This window comes from Pangasianodon hypophthalmus, chromosome 23 (assembly GCF_027358585.1).
Source record: "Pangasianodon hypophthalmus isolate fPanHyp1 chromosome 23, fPanHyp1.pri, whole genome shotgun sequence".
Classification (NCBI taxonomy): Eukaryota; Metazoa; Chordata; class Actinopteri; order Siluriformes; family Pangasiidae; genus Pangasianodon; species Pangasianodon hypophthalmus.
Genome location: NC_069732.1, coordinates 221,421 through 235,456, shown reverse-complemented (window position 1 = coordinate 235,456; position 14,036 = coordinate 221,421). Strand labels below are relative to the sequence as shown.

Below are 14,036 nucleotides of genomic sequence, written 5' to 3'. Positions count from 1 at the left end.
GAGGAGCATCGAGCCCTCTCCCTGGGGGGATGAAACTGCAGTGCGGGATTCCGATCCCAGACAGAGGACAGTGGATCTGGTGGGAGAGGGAGAAGATAGGGGCTGCCCCGTCTCCATTCCCTCCACCAAATCCAACTGCGATCCCCACGAGTGCAGCCGCCGCTCTGCCTCGGCAGAAGCGGGGCCAGCACCGCGAGGAACACTGGTGAAGGCTCCCTTCTCAAAAAGAGCCTTCCAGGAGCGGAGCACAAGCCGCAGCAAACACCCGCAATGCTCCGCTCCCAAGCAGACTACGCACAGACCATGTGTATCCCCATCCGTAATATAGCGCGGGCAGGGAGCCACACACGGCCTGAAACGCTGCCTGCTCTCACCCATATGTTTCGTCTTCGCGCTGGCTTTCGGCATGCCGCAGCGAAAGTAAAACAAGCAAACAGTATAAAAGGATTTCTATTGACACACAGAGCGCGTGCTGAATGAACGAAAGCTACCGCTGTATCCACCGCGCGTGTTTTTGGGCTTCCTGGTCGCTACGTCACCCTGCCCGTGACGTCTTGCCCATCCACTGGACTGATTACACACGTGATTCAGAGCATGGTCATGCTGAAGGCGTTCCCATAGCGTTTCGACGCAGCTCGAGTTCCTGAAGGGGAATGGTAGTGATGGGGACTAATGTATTTTAAAGGTGAAAAATTATTATAATACAGAAAATGTGGAAAGAAAAGAGCCTCTGACTCCTCATCAGTACATGCTATTAAACAAATATTCTAAATATGATTTCCTGTCTTTTCTTTTCTGTTTTTTCCTCTCTCAGCAGAAAGGGTTAGGGTTAGGTGCACATCCTTCTAAACAACACCATAATCGTTACCAATACATGCAAAATGTTTAGTATTAGAATAGTATAGAATTATTTTTTTTACTCTTTAAACTCTTAAACTTATTAACGCAGTTAGGAGTGGAAAAGTACGGGTATTGTGTCAAATCTTAGTCACTCAAAACTTATCAACACTTAAACATATGTAAGGATTCAAGAATAAATATAGAAAGAGTAGAAAGTAAATATTTTTATCTTCTAAAAAAAAATGTTCATCACCCGACTCCGCATGGTTTTTACATGACCAATACAGGGTGAGTCATCAATGAATTTTAATCATTTTGAATCATTTTCCCAGAAGTGATGAACTAAAGTTAAAAGGAGAATAATTTGTTTAATAATAATAATTTATTTTCTAGATATAGTGTATTGGTGGCTGTAACACTGGAACTGTTGAGTGGGTTGTGTTGTAGTGCCGTGGATAAGTTCTCCAAAACTGGATCTGCTTTATTTGTGGTTTGAAACATCTGACTAAACTGTCAGGTCTAAAATAAATTCAATTACTGTCCCATTGTTTGGGTTCTGGAGATGACATGCGGTTTTCCCGAAGTTCTGCAACACTTTCCAAGATCTCTTTCAGAGCAATTGAGAAACTGTAAAACAGTACAGAAGAGGGTATCAGCTGTCAGTGTACTTATAATGTTGCTTTACTGATGTGACAATGCCTGTTTTGATTGGTATTGTTCACTACACATGCACATTTACTCTAATTCCCCTATGCTGTAAAACATTTAAATCTTAGATAATATTTGGATTGTAGTAGAGTGTTGTTTAAATCTTAGATAACACTTATGATATTAGTATATCACTTCAAAAGAATAACTGTTGCCTCAATACTATAATTTTCCTCTCAATATTTTCTCAAAATTTTTTCTCAGTTACAGGCTTATATAGCTTTTATGACCAAACCATCAGAGCCACTGTTTATTATATGATGGTCAAAATGACAAAGAACGGCAAAAGTAAGGCTGTGACCATATGCTACGAACGATGGGCAGTTTGATCTTATGAATCTCACAAGAAAATTTTTTTAAAATTAAGAGTTGTGAAGATGAGATATATTACATAATAAATAAACAAATAATAAATACATAATAAGTAGTATTTTAAATTTAATTTTTTCATTATTTGTTAGTTTCAAAATCAGTAGATTAACAACAGTCTACTACAATCCAAAAGCATTTACTTTTGTTAAAATGTAATATAGAATAATATGAATCTCTGTTTCTAATGACAAATTGAAGAGAGAAAGAAGAGAACCTATATATTAAAAGAAAATTGTTCCCAATTTTTTCATGAAATCAATTTGCCGATGCTATTAAAAAATCTCCTTAAATTAAAAATTTTAATCCATATATAATGGAATTAATTGGGTCATTGTCAAAATAGTGTGATTTTCTGAACTACAAAATGTTTAATTTTTCAATTCATGTTTTACCCATAAAAGTTAATGATAAGTTTTTATTAACACCCTGACATTATTTTTAATCATATGGGGCAACTAGATTTTGTTCTTTATTATTTTGATTTTTATAACAAATGTGTTACATTTTGTCATTGGTGTTACAGCAATTAAAATTATCATTATTTGCTTATAAAATGTAATCTAAAAAATACAATGACACAGATCACATAATTTAGGAATTATTAATACTTATACAATGAAAAAAATTTATGTAAAGTTATTTTTTAAATATTCATGTATATAAGTCAATTCCAATGTATTTTTTAATAACATCAAATTTGTATTTCATATAAAACTGTGAGGAATTGAGAATAAATGTTTAAAATTATAATCTAGGTAACCTTATAAATTGGTTAATTTAAAATAAAGTCACTTTTTCTGATTTAATTAACAAAAGTATATTTTATGAGAAAATGTATATTTTTGTTTGATGACATTCAAAATTTTATCCAACAAGAGCAAATGCCATCAGTTTTTTCAATATTTCTCCCAATCAACCAACTTCACTTTGGGACTGTTGATTTTTTCCCCTTCACTCTGTAGATCTTTTTTTTTTAAATATTTTTCACATTGTTTACATCTTTTTTGGTATTTGTGTGCTTTGCTTTTCCACACTCCAGGTCTTGGGATCTGTTGCCTGTAAACGATAGAGAATATTTGATTATTTATTTCACAACTAAGATGCATAAAATTGTGAAAGTCTATTATAATTCCAGTATTTCAAGGAAAAATAATTAAGGAACTCCATAATATTGTAATACAACATTTGGAGCAATCTTATGTCTTTTCCTGAAGGATTTGTCTAGACAATGTGCAAAATGTCTTAAGAAATTTCATCAGTCAATGCTTTATACTGTTAAAGACAATATTTAAGACATTCCGTCATACAGTCTTTAATGAGGCCTAAGTGATTGACCTGAATGTGCTTTGTGGTTCTTCCATCAAGTGGGGTGTCACTACTGCCTTTAGTGTTTTAATCTTTTGTCTGTGCTTTGCCTGGTTCACCTTCCATGTCCTGCGCTACACTCTCTTGGCTCCTTTATTTTCTTTCTTTTTCCTGTTTATATGCCATGTATATATATTTGTTTTCTTTTTGAAGATAAGGTTCTCTACGAACATGATCTGCATCTTTTCTTTGCCTGTATAATCTCTGTCTCAGTATAATCTCTGCAGTCAACTTTGCCATAATGATTTATCATTAAATATAGTCACTGATGAATTCTCATAAAAGATTCATTTTCCAAGGTGTTGGCTATAGCATCTAGAAAACATACACCACTGATCAAACTGAAATCAATAAATTATACCATTCAATCATTGTTTTTCAATAGAAACCTTTTACATAAACATTAAACAGTGTTACACCAATGACGTGTAAATTGCCCCTGTGAAAAAAGTACATTTTAAAAGTAAATGAATTACTTTTTCAATTTGGAGGGAAAATCACCATGTCCACCCTTGAAGAACTGTTTCTTCCTCTGAACTTTTTGTATTTTCAAAATAAAGGTTTTTAGTACCCATAACACCAATGACATGAAATCAAGGGACAACAATTTTTTTTTTATTATTTATAGTATTAATTATTTATTTTGTTTTTATTTTGTACACATTTGTTAGACCTTGCACTAACACTTAACATAAGAAAAATATGAATTAAAAAATAAACAAATAAATAACTATAAATGTCATAGAAGGGGTGGAGTACATGACAGGGACATGGGATTTTTCAGGCATTTTAATTATAAAAACAAAAGTCTAAAACAAATGTAATATTAATTAATAAAGCATTGTGTTATATAATGATGCTTTAAAATGTTGTTTTTTTTTTATTGTACATGACTGAAATTCAAGGGACATGTTTGTCACCATATTTTGATAATGACCCAATTACAGGAGAAATAACCAAATTCTCAACTTACATGATCATGGTGAAGATCTATTACAATCAAATGTTATTAATAGTAATCTATAATTAATAATCATTCTGTTAAAACATAATAATATTATACTTAATAAAGTAGAGAACAATGTGTAAGAAAAAAATTATATATAAAATCTATAATCTATAAAAAATAATCTGTAAAAATCTATAAAAAACCTCATGCTCTCCTTTGACATGAAATCAGTGTCCTGACACAATTAAATATCCCCTGCAGTTTTAATCCATATATTATGGGATTAATTAGAGGAGTAATAACTAAGGGAATAACGGACATGATCATGGTGACGATGTGGGGAATTTGTTTTGATTCTATTCTGCTATTAAATATTTCAAAACCTGAAGTGACGGTGTAAGTGATTAAAATGAGAAGATGTGGTAAACAAGTCTGTAGAGATTTTCTTCTAAAATCTATAGAATTCTTTAAACAAACAGTGAGTATCCTAATATATGAGTAGATTATGAAAATTGCTGGTGGAAATGAAGACAAGCTGAAAATGAACAAACCATAAAAATTGTTTAAAGATATTTCACCACAGCTTAATTTAACAATTGAATAATTATCACAATATATTCTGTTCAATTTAAATTTACAGAGCTGAAGTCGGGATGTTAGTATAACAGCAATACCAAGTTCACAGCAAGGAAAAAAACATGATAAAAATATGAGCATTTTCGCAGTGTACATTTTTACAATCGTAGCATATTGTAATGGTTTACAGATGGACACATATCTGTCATAGGCCATAGCTGATAACAACATGAACTCTGACAATCCATATGTATAAAGAAGAAATGCTTGCAACAAACACACTTCATAAGTGGCAATTTGCTTTTCAGACAGTAAATCGGTGAGCAGTTTAGGATAAAAAGCAGTCGCTCCAACAAGGGCATTACTAAGCAAAGCAGCAATGAAAATATACATGGGTTCATGAAGACATTTGTTTCTGTATATAACAGAAATGATAACAGTATTAAAGCAGATAATCATTATGTACACTGTAAAAGTAATTATAAAATATATATATCTGTAATTCGGTAAATTCACATGTCCCTCTAGAGTGAAATATGTAATGTTAGAATAATCCATTAATTCCTGAAAAGTAATGCATGTGATTTTATGGTAGTCATGCAGAGCATACAGTGTAGATAAAGATAAACTACAGCTGTGGTAAGGAATTCAACTTCACTGATGTTTATATTTTCTCATCTGGACACATATTCCTTAGTGATTTGCTGAGAGCAGCTGGAAGAAAAGTCCCACCTCCTTCCTGACCTTCACCATTATAAATCTGGCCTATCAATAATATCTGTGATTTAAATGAGAAAAACATGCATTTTATAGTTTTAATGCCCTTCTCCTAAAACAATGCAGAGGATCCACATTCAAATACAGCTTGAATGTTATGACAGAGGCTGATGCTGAGACAGGCTCAGGAACTGTTCAATTCAATTCAATTCATTTTTATTTGTATAGCGCTTTTTACAAAGGTCATTGTCTCAAAGCAGCTTTACACAAACAAAAGTAAAGTGAAGTGTGTGTGTGCCGTCTCTGATGAGCAAGCAGGGCGACGGTGGCAAGGAAAAACTCCCTGAGATGGTGATAGGAAGAAACCTTGTGAGGAACCAGGCTCAACAGAGAACCCATCCTCATATGGGTTTACACTGTAGTGTGCGTGTGTGTGAGTACAATGTGTGTTGGTGTAGTCCATGGAAAACAGCTGAAGCCTTTTCGTGGCAGTATGAAGCATTGCCGGTGGACAGGTCCAGAGTGAAGGGGGGGAGGTCTGGATTACCAGCAGCTCAGGAGTGATGCTCATCTGGTCCAGAGCGTAGGGGGGTCTGGATCACCGGCAGCTCAGGAGTGTAGCTCGGCAGAAAGAGAAGGAAAGTGGTTAGGTACACTCACAGTCACCGTGTGGAGATAAAACTCAACATCCACGAGTCCCCCAGATCTACTCCTTGGATAAAAACACTAGTCGCTAAATGCTAGGTTAAATAAATGAGTCTTCAACTTTGACTTAAACACTGAGACCGTGTCTGCTTCACGTACATTAACTGGGAGGCTATTCCATAATTTTGGGGCTTGGTAAGAGAAAGCTCTGCCCCCTGCCGTGGTTTTGGCAATGCGTGGTACTGATAGACAGCCTGCATCCTTAGAGCGAAGTAGGCGCGGCGGAACGTAAGGTACTAACATATCGCTTAAATACTGCGGAGCGAGACCGTTTAATGCTTTATAGGTTAGGAGTAATATTTTAAAATCGATGCGGAATCTTACTGGGAGCCAGTGTAATGTAGATAAGACTGGCGTGATATGCTCATACTTCCTAGTCCTAGTAAGGACCCTTGCTGCTGCGTTCTAAACTATCTGAAGCTTATTTATGCATCTAGACGAACATCCAGATAGTAAAGCATTACAGTAATCTAATCTGGACATGATAAATGCATGGACTAGTTTTTCAGCATCACTTAGCGAAAGTATATTTCTAATCTTAGCGATATTTCTGAGGTGGAAAAATGCTAACCTGCTTACATTATCTACATGCGCCTCAAATGAGAGATTAGAGTCTATAATCACACTGAGATCTTTTACTGTTAGACTACTTGAAACAGAGAGACCATCTAAAGTAACAGTGTGATCTCTAAACTTACTTCTAGCGGCTTGTGGTCCCAGTACCAGAACCTCTGTTTTTTCTGGGTTTAGCAGGAGAAAGTTGCTTAGCATCCAGTCTCTTATGTCTATCGCACATGCCTCAACTTTCTTTAACTGGCTATTCTCATCTGGCCTAGCTGAGACGTATAACTGTGTGTCATCAGCATAACAATGGAAGCTAATATTATGTTTACGGATTATGTTACCTAAAGGGAGCATGTATAACGTGAAAAGCAGTGGGCCTAAGACCGAACCCTGCGGAACGCCATATTCTACTCGATAACGTGCTGAGTGGTCACCGTTTACATCTACAAACTGATAACGATCAGTTAAATAAGATCTAAACCAGTCGAGGGCTGAGCCCTTGATTCCTACGACCTTTTCCAGTCTGTGAAGAAGGATATTATGGTCGATAGTGTCGAACGCTGCGCTAAGGTCGAGTAAAATTAATAGACTAATGCAACCCCGATCAGAGGCTAATAGCAAGTCATTGACTACTTTAACTAATGCTGTCTCTGTGCTGTGGTGGGGCCTGAAACCTGACTGATAAAGTTCATAGATATTATTACTTTGTAGATATGAAATTAGCTGCTGCGCTACTACTTTCTCTAGTATTTTAGATAGAAAGGGAAGGTTTGAAATCGGCCTATAGTTAGTTAAGTCGTTAGGGTCAAGGTCTGGTTTCTTCACTAGTGGTTTAATAACAGCTAATTTAAGTGATTTTGGAACGTACCCATTGCTCAGTGAGGAGTTAATTATTTTAAGCAGGGGTTCAGTTACGGTTCCAACTATTTGCTTAAGAAGATGTGTTGGTACCGGATCTAATAGACAGGTTGATGATTTAGCAGAAGAGATGAGCGAGATTAAATCATTCTCTTCAAGAGGAGTAAAACTTTCTAAGCTCTGATCTATGGTTAGTCTATCCTCCCAGTCTATTGTATAATTTGGACTTTGGGCCTGTATCTTCTGCCTAATGTTTTTAATTTTGCTATCAAAGAATTTCATGAAATCGTTACTTTTGTATGTTGTTATTGTGGAGATTTCTGTCAATGTCTTATTCCTAGTTAATTCTGCTATGGTGTTAAATAAGAATTTAGGATTACTTTTATTATTTTCTATAAGCGTTGATAAGTAAGTGGACCTAGCTTGCCTTAGAGCTTTTTTATAGGCTAAAATACTGTCTTTCCATGCTATTTTAAATGCTAGGAGTTTGGTCTGGTGCCATTTACGCTCTAGCTTTCGGGCGTTCTGTTTTAGAGAGCGGGTGTGGTCGCTATACCACGGAGCGAGTTTCTTATCTTTAATTGTTTTTCTTCTAAGTGGGGCTACATTATCTAAGGTACAGCGGAATGTCGACTCTAAAAATTCTGTCGCCTGTTCGAGTTCTAAAGGGTCTGATGGTGACCCTATACTGGCGGATAATTCTGGTAGGTGATTAATAAAGCTCTGCTCGGTCGCAGGTGTTATTGTACGGCTAATTCGGTAGCGCGGTTCTGTGTGTACAATGCTACTGTGACGCACACAAAACGAAATCAGACTGTGATCTGATATTGCCTCAGACTGCGGGATTATCACTATATCGGTTATATTAACTCCAAAAGATAATATTAAGTCTAACGTATGACCTGCTTTATGTGTGGATCCTACAACACACTGATTGACTCCCAATGAGTCAAGTATGGATGTAAACGCTATCTTCAGCGGGTTGCCTATATTCTCAAAATGAATGATAAAGTCTCCGGTAATTAACGCTCGGTCCACAGAAATAACTAAGTTTGATAGGAAATCTGTAAATTCACTAAGAAATTCAGAGTACGGTCCTGGGGGTCTGTAGATAATAACTAACGGAAGGGACTGTGATGACTTATCATTAGCGACTGCACTTATGTTACTATAAAGTGCTTCAAATGAATTAAAGTTTTGTCCTAGTTTCTGTACGATGGTCAGATTATCCTTATGAATAACTGCGACGCCTCCTCCTCTACCGGTTAAACGAGGCTGATGTATGTAGCTATAAGCGGGCGGACTAGCTTCATTTAATGCAACATAATTGTTCTGCCTAATCCACGTTTCTGTTAAACATAACGCGTCATACTCCTGATCCGTGATCAGTTCATTAACTAAGAGCGTTTTAGACTCAAGAGATCTGATATTTATCAAACCTAGCTTTAGAGTAGAGGTGCAGGCTGCACTCTCAGTATTATTATCTAATGTAGGTATGTTTATTAAATTGCTAAAACAGACTTTAGTCTTTCTTAATTTTAATACAGCACGGGGAACAGACACAGTCTCAATGCTATGTACCCTAGGTGACGACTCTAGGCAGCTAGCAGGCGGTTGGGTTAAGCCAATTGTATCAGTCTGGTGAGTTGAACAGTAGCCATTATAATTGCAATCTAAGGTATGGCTTACCAGTCAGATGGTGCGTAGTGTCCTAGAGATGTTGTCCGAGAGGACCGCTGCTCCAACTCTGCTTGGGTGCAGGCCATCAGTGTGGTAGAGCCTAGGACGCTCCCAGAAAATATTCCAGTTATCAATAAAGGGTAATTTCTTGTTTTGACACCATGACTGTAACCATTCATTAAAAGCAAATAGCCTACTGAACCTCTCAATTCCTCGCTGGAACGTGGGAAGCGGTCCTGACACGATGATCCTCGTCGTGGGCGATGTGCTGCATACCTTCTCAATCAGGCTTCTGAAGTCCTTCTTCAGGATCTCCGTCTGCCTCAGCCTGGTGTCGTTCGTGCCAGCATGGAGGACCACAGCTCCGATGTTCTTCCCACTCCGGATCGCGGGTACCTGTGCAGCGACATCGAGAACACGAGCACCAGGAAAACAGCGAGTGCGCACCTTACCTTTAGCCGTGGTAGCATGGACGTGCCGGACGATGGAGTCTCCGATGATCACCGCGTCGCTTTCCGACTCGCGAAGTGGAGCGAAGCGGTTCCTGGTCGAGATCTCGAAAACGGGTAGCGGCGGAGGGGGAGAGGTCCTCGCCCGGGTCCTGGCTCGTGTCTTCCGCTGCTGCTGCATCCAGGCTCCGTGGTACCCCGGCGCCGGAGTGAACGAAACCTGGGCGGGCCGCGTCCTTGGTGCACTAGGCCTGGACAGAGAAATACGCGGAGTTGAGGTTTTGGGAGTGTTTGTTTCCCGCCGCGAATTTACCTGGGACAGGTGAGCGTCAGTCCGGGATGATTCCAGCGCAGCTTTCCGCTGTCGCAGCTGGGCCTGCTTCACCTGTAGGTCGCGGATCTGCTTCTCCACGGCCTCCAACTCCAGATCCACCGAGTGCAGCTCGGGTGTCTCCTCACCTGCACTCAAAGGCAGACACACAACCGACATGGTGTTTTAGAGCAGTAGTGTAACAGAAATAATCAGTGAGAAGCGTAAACAAACTTGTGGTAGCTGTGCTAATGGGCTAGCGATGCTAATGGGCTAACCGGCTAGAAGCGGGTGTTCTAGAACAAAATAAAATAAAACTAGTGTTATAAAAAGCGTTTTGAATGAGAATATTATAATATACTATCAGCTACTATAAATACTATAAAAAGCTTAAGAAATAGGACTAGATTAATATAAAAATCGAGAATTTTTTAGGTCAGCTTGGCGGAGCTCCTGAGGTAAGACACCAGATCACGAAATAGACCTCAGATATAACACTTTTGTGTTCAGTAACAAAATTAATTCTTTAAACAAAGCCAGATGGGTAGTAGTGGCTCAGTAGTTAAGGCATTGGGCTATTAATCAAAAGGTTTTGAGTTCAAATTCGGTATTACTAAGCTGCCACTGCTGGGTCCTTGACAAAGGCAATTTACCTTCAACTACTGATCTGTATTACACTTTGATTCAAGCAATCCCTCCACCGTTTGGTATTCCCCTCTGGGATTTCCCCTTGGAGCAGTCACCAGACGAGACCCTGAGGCATGCTTTTGAACAAGCGAGAGTAATTGATGGTCAGCAAATTCAGTCTAATGATGTGCTATCCCACCCAAATTTTGATGCAAATCAAGGAAGAGATGACCCAATTATTGGTACCGAAGAGTCGTAGGGGAAATGCTATTCCATGCTGCTCATCATAATCCCATGTCTGGGCATTTGGGTCAGGATAAAACACTAAACCATCCCATGGCCCATTTCTATTGGCCAGGCAGTTGTGGTGATGTTTGCAGGTGGTGTGCAGCATGTCGCGAATGTCAGCTGGTGAATCCACTGGTCACCCCAAAAGCACCATTTCACCCCCTTCCATTGATTGAGGTCCCCTTTGACAGAATTGGCATGGACCTCATCAGGCCATTAGAAAGGTCTGCACAGGGCATCGCTTTGTGTTAGTTTTACTGGACTAAGCAATACCCGGAAGCAATGGCTCTTCACAACAACTCAGCACTCTTCCGAGTTATCTCCTGAGTCAGGATCACGAAAGAGTTCCTGACTGACCAGGGCACTTATTTCATGTCATGCACCCTTCGCAAACTGTACAAATTATTAAGGATTAAATCGACTTGCGCCAGTGTTTACCACCTACAAAGGGATGGGCTGGTCAAACAGTTTCATTAAATGCTTAAAAATATAATTTCATTCACAATGATGCTCAGAATTTGTATAAGTGGCTCAAACCCCTGTCATTTGTAGAACGAGAGGTCCTGCAAGCCCCCACATGATTCTCCCCATTTGAATTAATGTATGGGCCCAAGCCTTGCGGTGTCTTAGATGTCATTAGGAAAAAAATCTTGGGAGGAGGAACTGTCTAACAGCAAAAATTAAATTCAGCATGTTCTATGGCTGAGAGCAAAACTCCACACCTTTAACCACCTATAACACAGGAACATTTGCATCAGGCCCAGGCCCTTAATTTTATTCACACTGCATTGGCTCCCAGTAAAATTTGCATTGATTATAATGCATTGGTTTACATTAATTTTATCCATCACACCTCTTTCTTTGTACCTAGAATAATCAACAGCAAGGGACAGAACTTTCTCTTACAAAGTTCTCCAGTTATGGAACAGCCTTCCAATTATTGTTAGGACTTAGACACTGTCTCAGTCTTTAAATTTAGGTTGTAATCCTATTTGTTTAGTCAAGCCTTTTGTGAATAGTTTTTTTTTCTTAGGGGTTTTCTGCTGGTGGTTTTGTTAAGAGCTTTTTTTATGTAAAGGCACAGATCTGCAGGGTTCATTGGCATAGGCTGTTTTGGTAAACTGAGATGTTTGGATACTGTCATGGTTTCACCTGAAAATCAATTAATGCTTAAATTCGATCCGCTTGTACTACAAGTGATGCCACTACTCCCTCTATTGGCAGGGTCAATATCAGTCCACTGAGCATTGCATGTAAGCATCTAAGTGACACAACAGAAAAGTGTTTGCCATATCGTCTGGAGATCGCAAGCTTGAATTCTGATGATGCCACAGCCATCCGTGGACAGGAGACCAAGAGAGCGAAACTGGCTGTGCTCTCAGTGTGGAAAGAATTCAGAATTTATTGTAACTTTAGGTTCCTTCCAACATCTCTACCCCTGACTGCAAATCATCTTTTTTTTTCTCCATCTACTTTGGACAGGGTATTTGAAATTTGGTCAAACCATGCCATTAAAACTCTACAATATTTATATGTGGCACTTTTCAGTATCTAGTACAAAAACTCTCAATCTCTAAAAGATTTTTTTTTTTTTTTATATTTACAAGTACTTACTTTTGCCCATGAAAAGAATCCATTATTCCCATACCTCCCAGAACCAGTCAATAGATTTTTGAAACCTCTCCTCTTAGCCAAGAATTACAGGGACAATTAGAACTTGATTGCAAAATTGAGGTTATAATTTGTTCTTTATCATAGTTACACCAAATCTAATTCATTAACATGCATCTCATACAATCACATACAGTGAACAATCGTTCTGTTGAAACTTAAAATATTACTGTTCTTGAAACTCAAATAAGAGTAAAGGAAGAATATATGTCTAAAAAGAAATTTGAGCCCTCTTTTTACAGGAAATCAGTCTCCTGATACTATTCAAAATCTCCTGCAGTTTTAATCCATATATTATGGGATTGAATAGAGGAGGAATGAGTAAATATTCAACTGACATGATCATGACAATAATGTGGGGAATATGTTTTGATTCTAGTCTGTTATTTATAATTTCAAAACAAATGTTGACAGAAAAAATAATGAAAATGAGAAGATGTGGTAAACAGGTCTGTAAAGCTTTTCTTCTGAAATCTTTAGAATTCTTTAAACACACAGAGAGGATCCTGATATATGAGTAGATTATGAAGATTACTGGAGGAAATACAGCAATGCTGAAAATAAAAAGTCCATATGTGTTATTAATAGATGTTTCTTTACAGCTTAATTTCACAATTGAATAATTATCACAGTATATTCTGTTCAATTTAAATTTACAGAGCTGAAGTCGGAATGTTAGTATAAGAGCAACACCAAGTTCACAGCAAGGAAAAACCCATGATAAAAATATGAGCATTTTCACAGTGTACATTTTTACAAGAGTTGCATATTGTAATGGTTTACAGATGGACACATATCTGTCATAGGCCATAGCTGATAACAGTGTGAACTCTGACAATACATATACATAAAGGAGAAATGCTTGCAACAAACACAATTCATAAGAGGCAATTTGCTTTTCAGACAGTAAATCGGTGAGCAATTTAGGATAAAGAGCAGTCGTTCCAAAGAGAGCATTAAAGAGCAAAGCAGCAATGAAAATATACATGGGTTCATGAAGACATTTGTTTCTGTATATAACAAAAATGATAACAGTATTAAAGCAGACAATCATTATGTACACTGTAAAAGTAATTGTAAAATATATATATCTGTAATTTTGTAAATTCACATGTCCATCTAGAGTGAAATATGTAATGTTAGAATAATCCATTAATTCCTGAAAAGTAATGCATGTGATTTTATGGTAGTCATTCAGAGCATACAGTGTAGATAAAGATAAACTACAGCTGTGGTAAGGAATTCAACTTCACTGATGTTTATATTTTCTCATCTGGACTATTCCTTAGTGATTTGCTGAGAGCAGTTGGAAGAAAAGTCCCACCTCCTTCCTGACCTTCACCATTATAAATCTGGC

At 37.8% G+C, this 14,036-nt stretch overlaps 3 protein-coding genes across 3 annotated transcripts; all 3 read right to left on the bottom strand.

Annotated features, from left to right (window-relative positions):
* Positions 1–4,438: 4,438 nt before the first annotated feature.
* LOC113529059 (putative gustatory receptor clone PTE03) lies at positions 4,439–5,381 on the bottom strand. The gene has a single exon (XM_053228663.1). It carries the CDS (start codon positions 5,366–5,368, stop codon positions 4,439–4,441), a length of 930 nt encoding a protein of 309 aa, XP_053084638.1. The 5' UTR covers positions 5,369–5,381.
* Positions 5,382–5,413: 32 nt separating this feature from the next.
* LOC128317269 (uncharacterized) lies at positions 5,414–10,557 on the bottom strand. The gene is made up of 2 exons (XM_053228661.1): positions 9,344–10,557; positions 5,414–6,148 (listed from the first exon to the last, which is right to left on the bottom strand). Exon 1 carries the CDS (start codon positions 10,271–10,273, stop codon positions 9,347–9,349), a length of 927 nt encoding a protein of 308 aa, XP_053084636.1. The 5' UTR covers positions 10,274–10,557; the 3' UTR covers positions 5,414–6,148; positions 9,344–9,346.
* A 2,321-nt stretch (positions 10,558–12,878) lies between these two features.
* Positions 12,879–13,832, bottom strand: LOC113529060 (putative gustatory receptor clone PTE03). Its single transcript, XM_026918015.2, has one exon. The coding sequence runs from the start codon at positions 13,830–13,832 to the stop codon at positions 12,891–12,893; it is 942 nt and encodes a 313-aa protein (XP_026773816.1). The 3' UTR covers positions 12,879–12,890.
* Between the last annotated feature and the right edge of the window lie 204 nt (positions 13,833–14,036).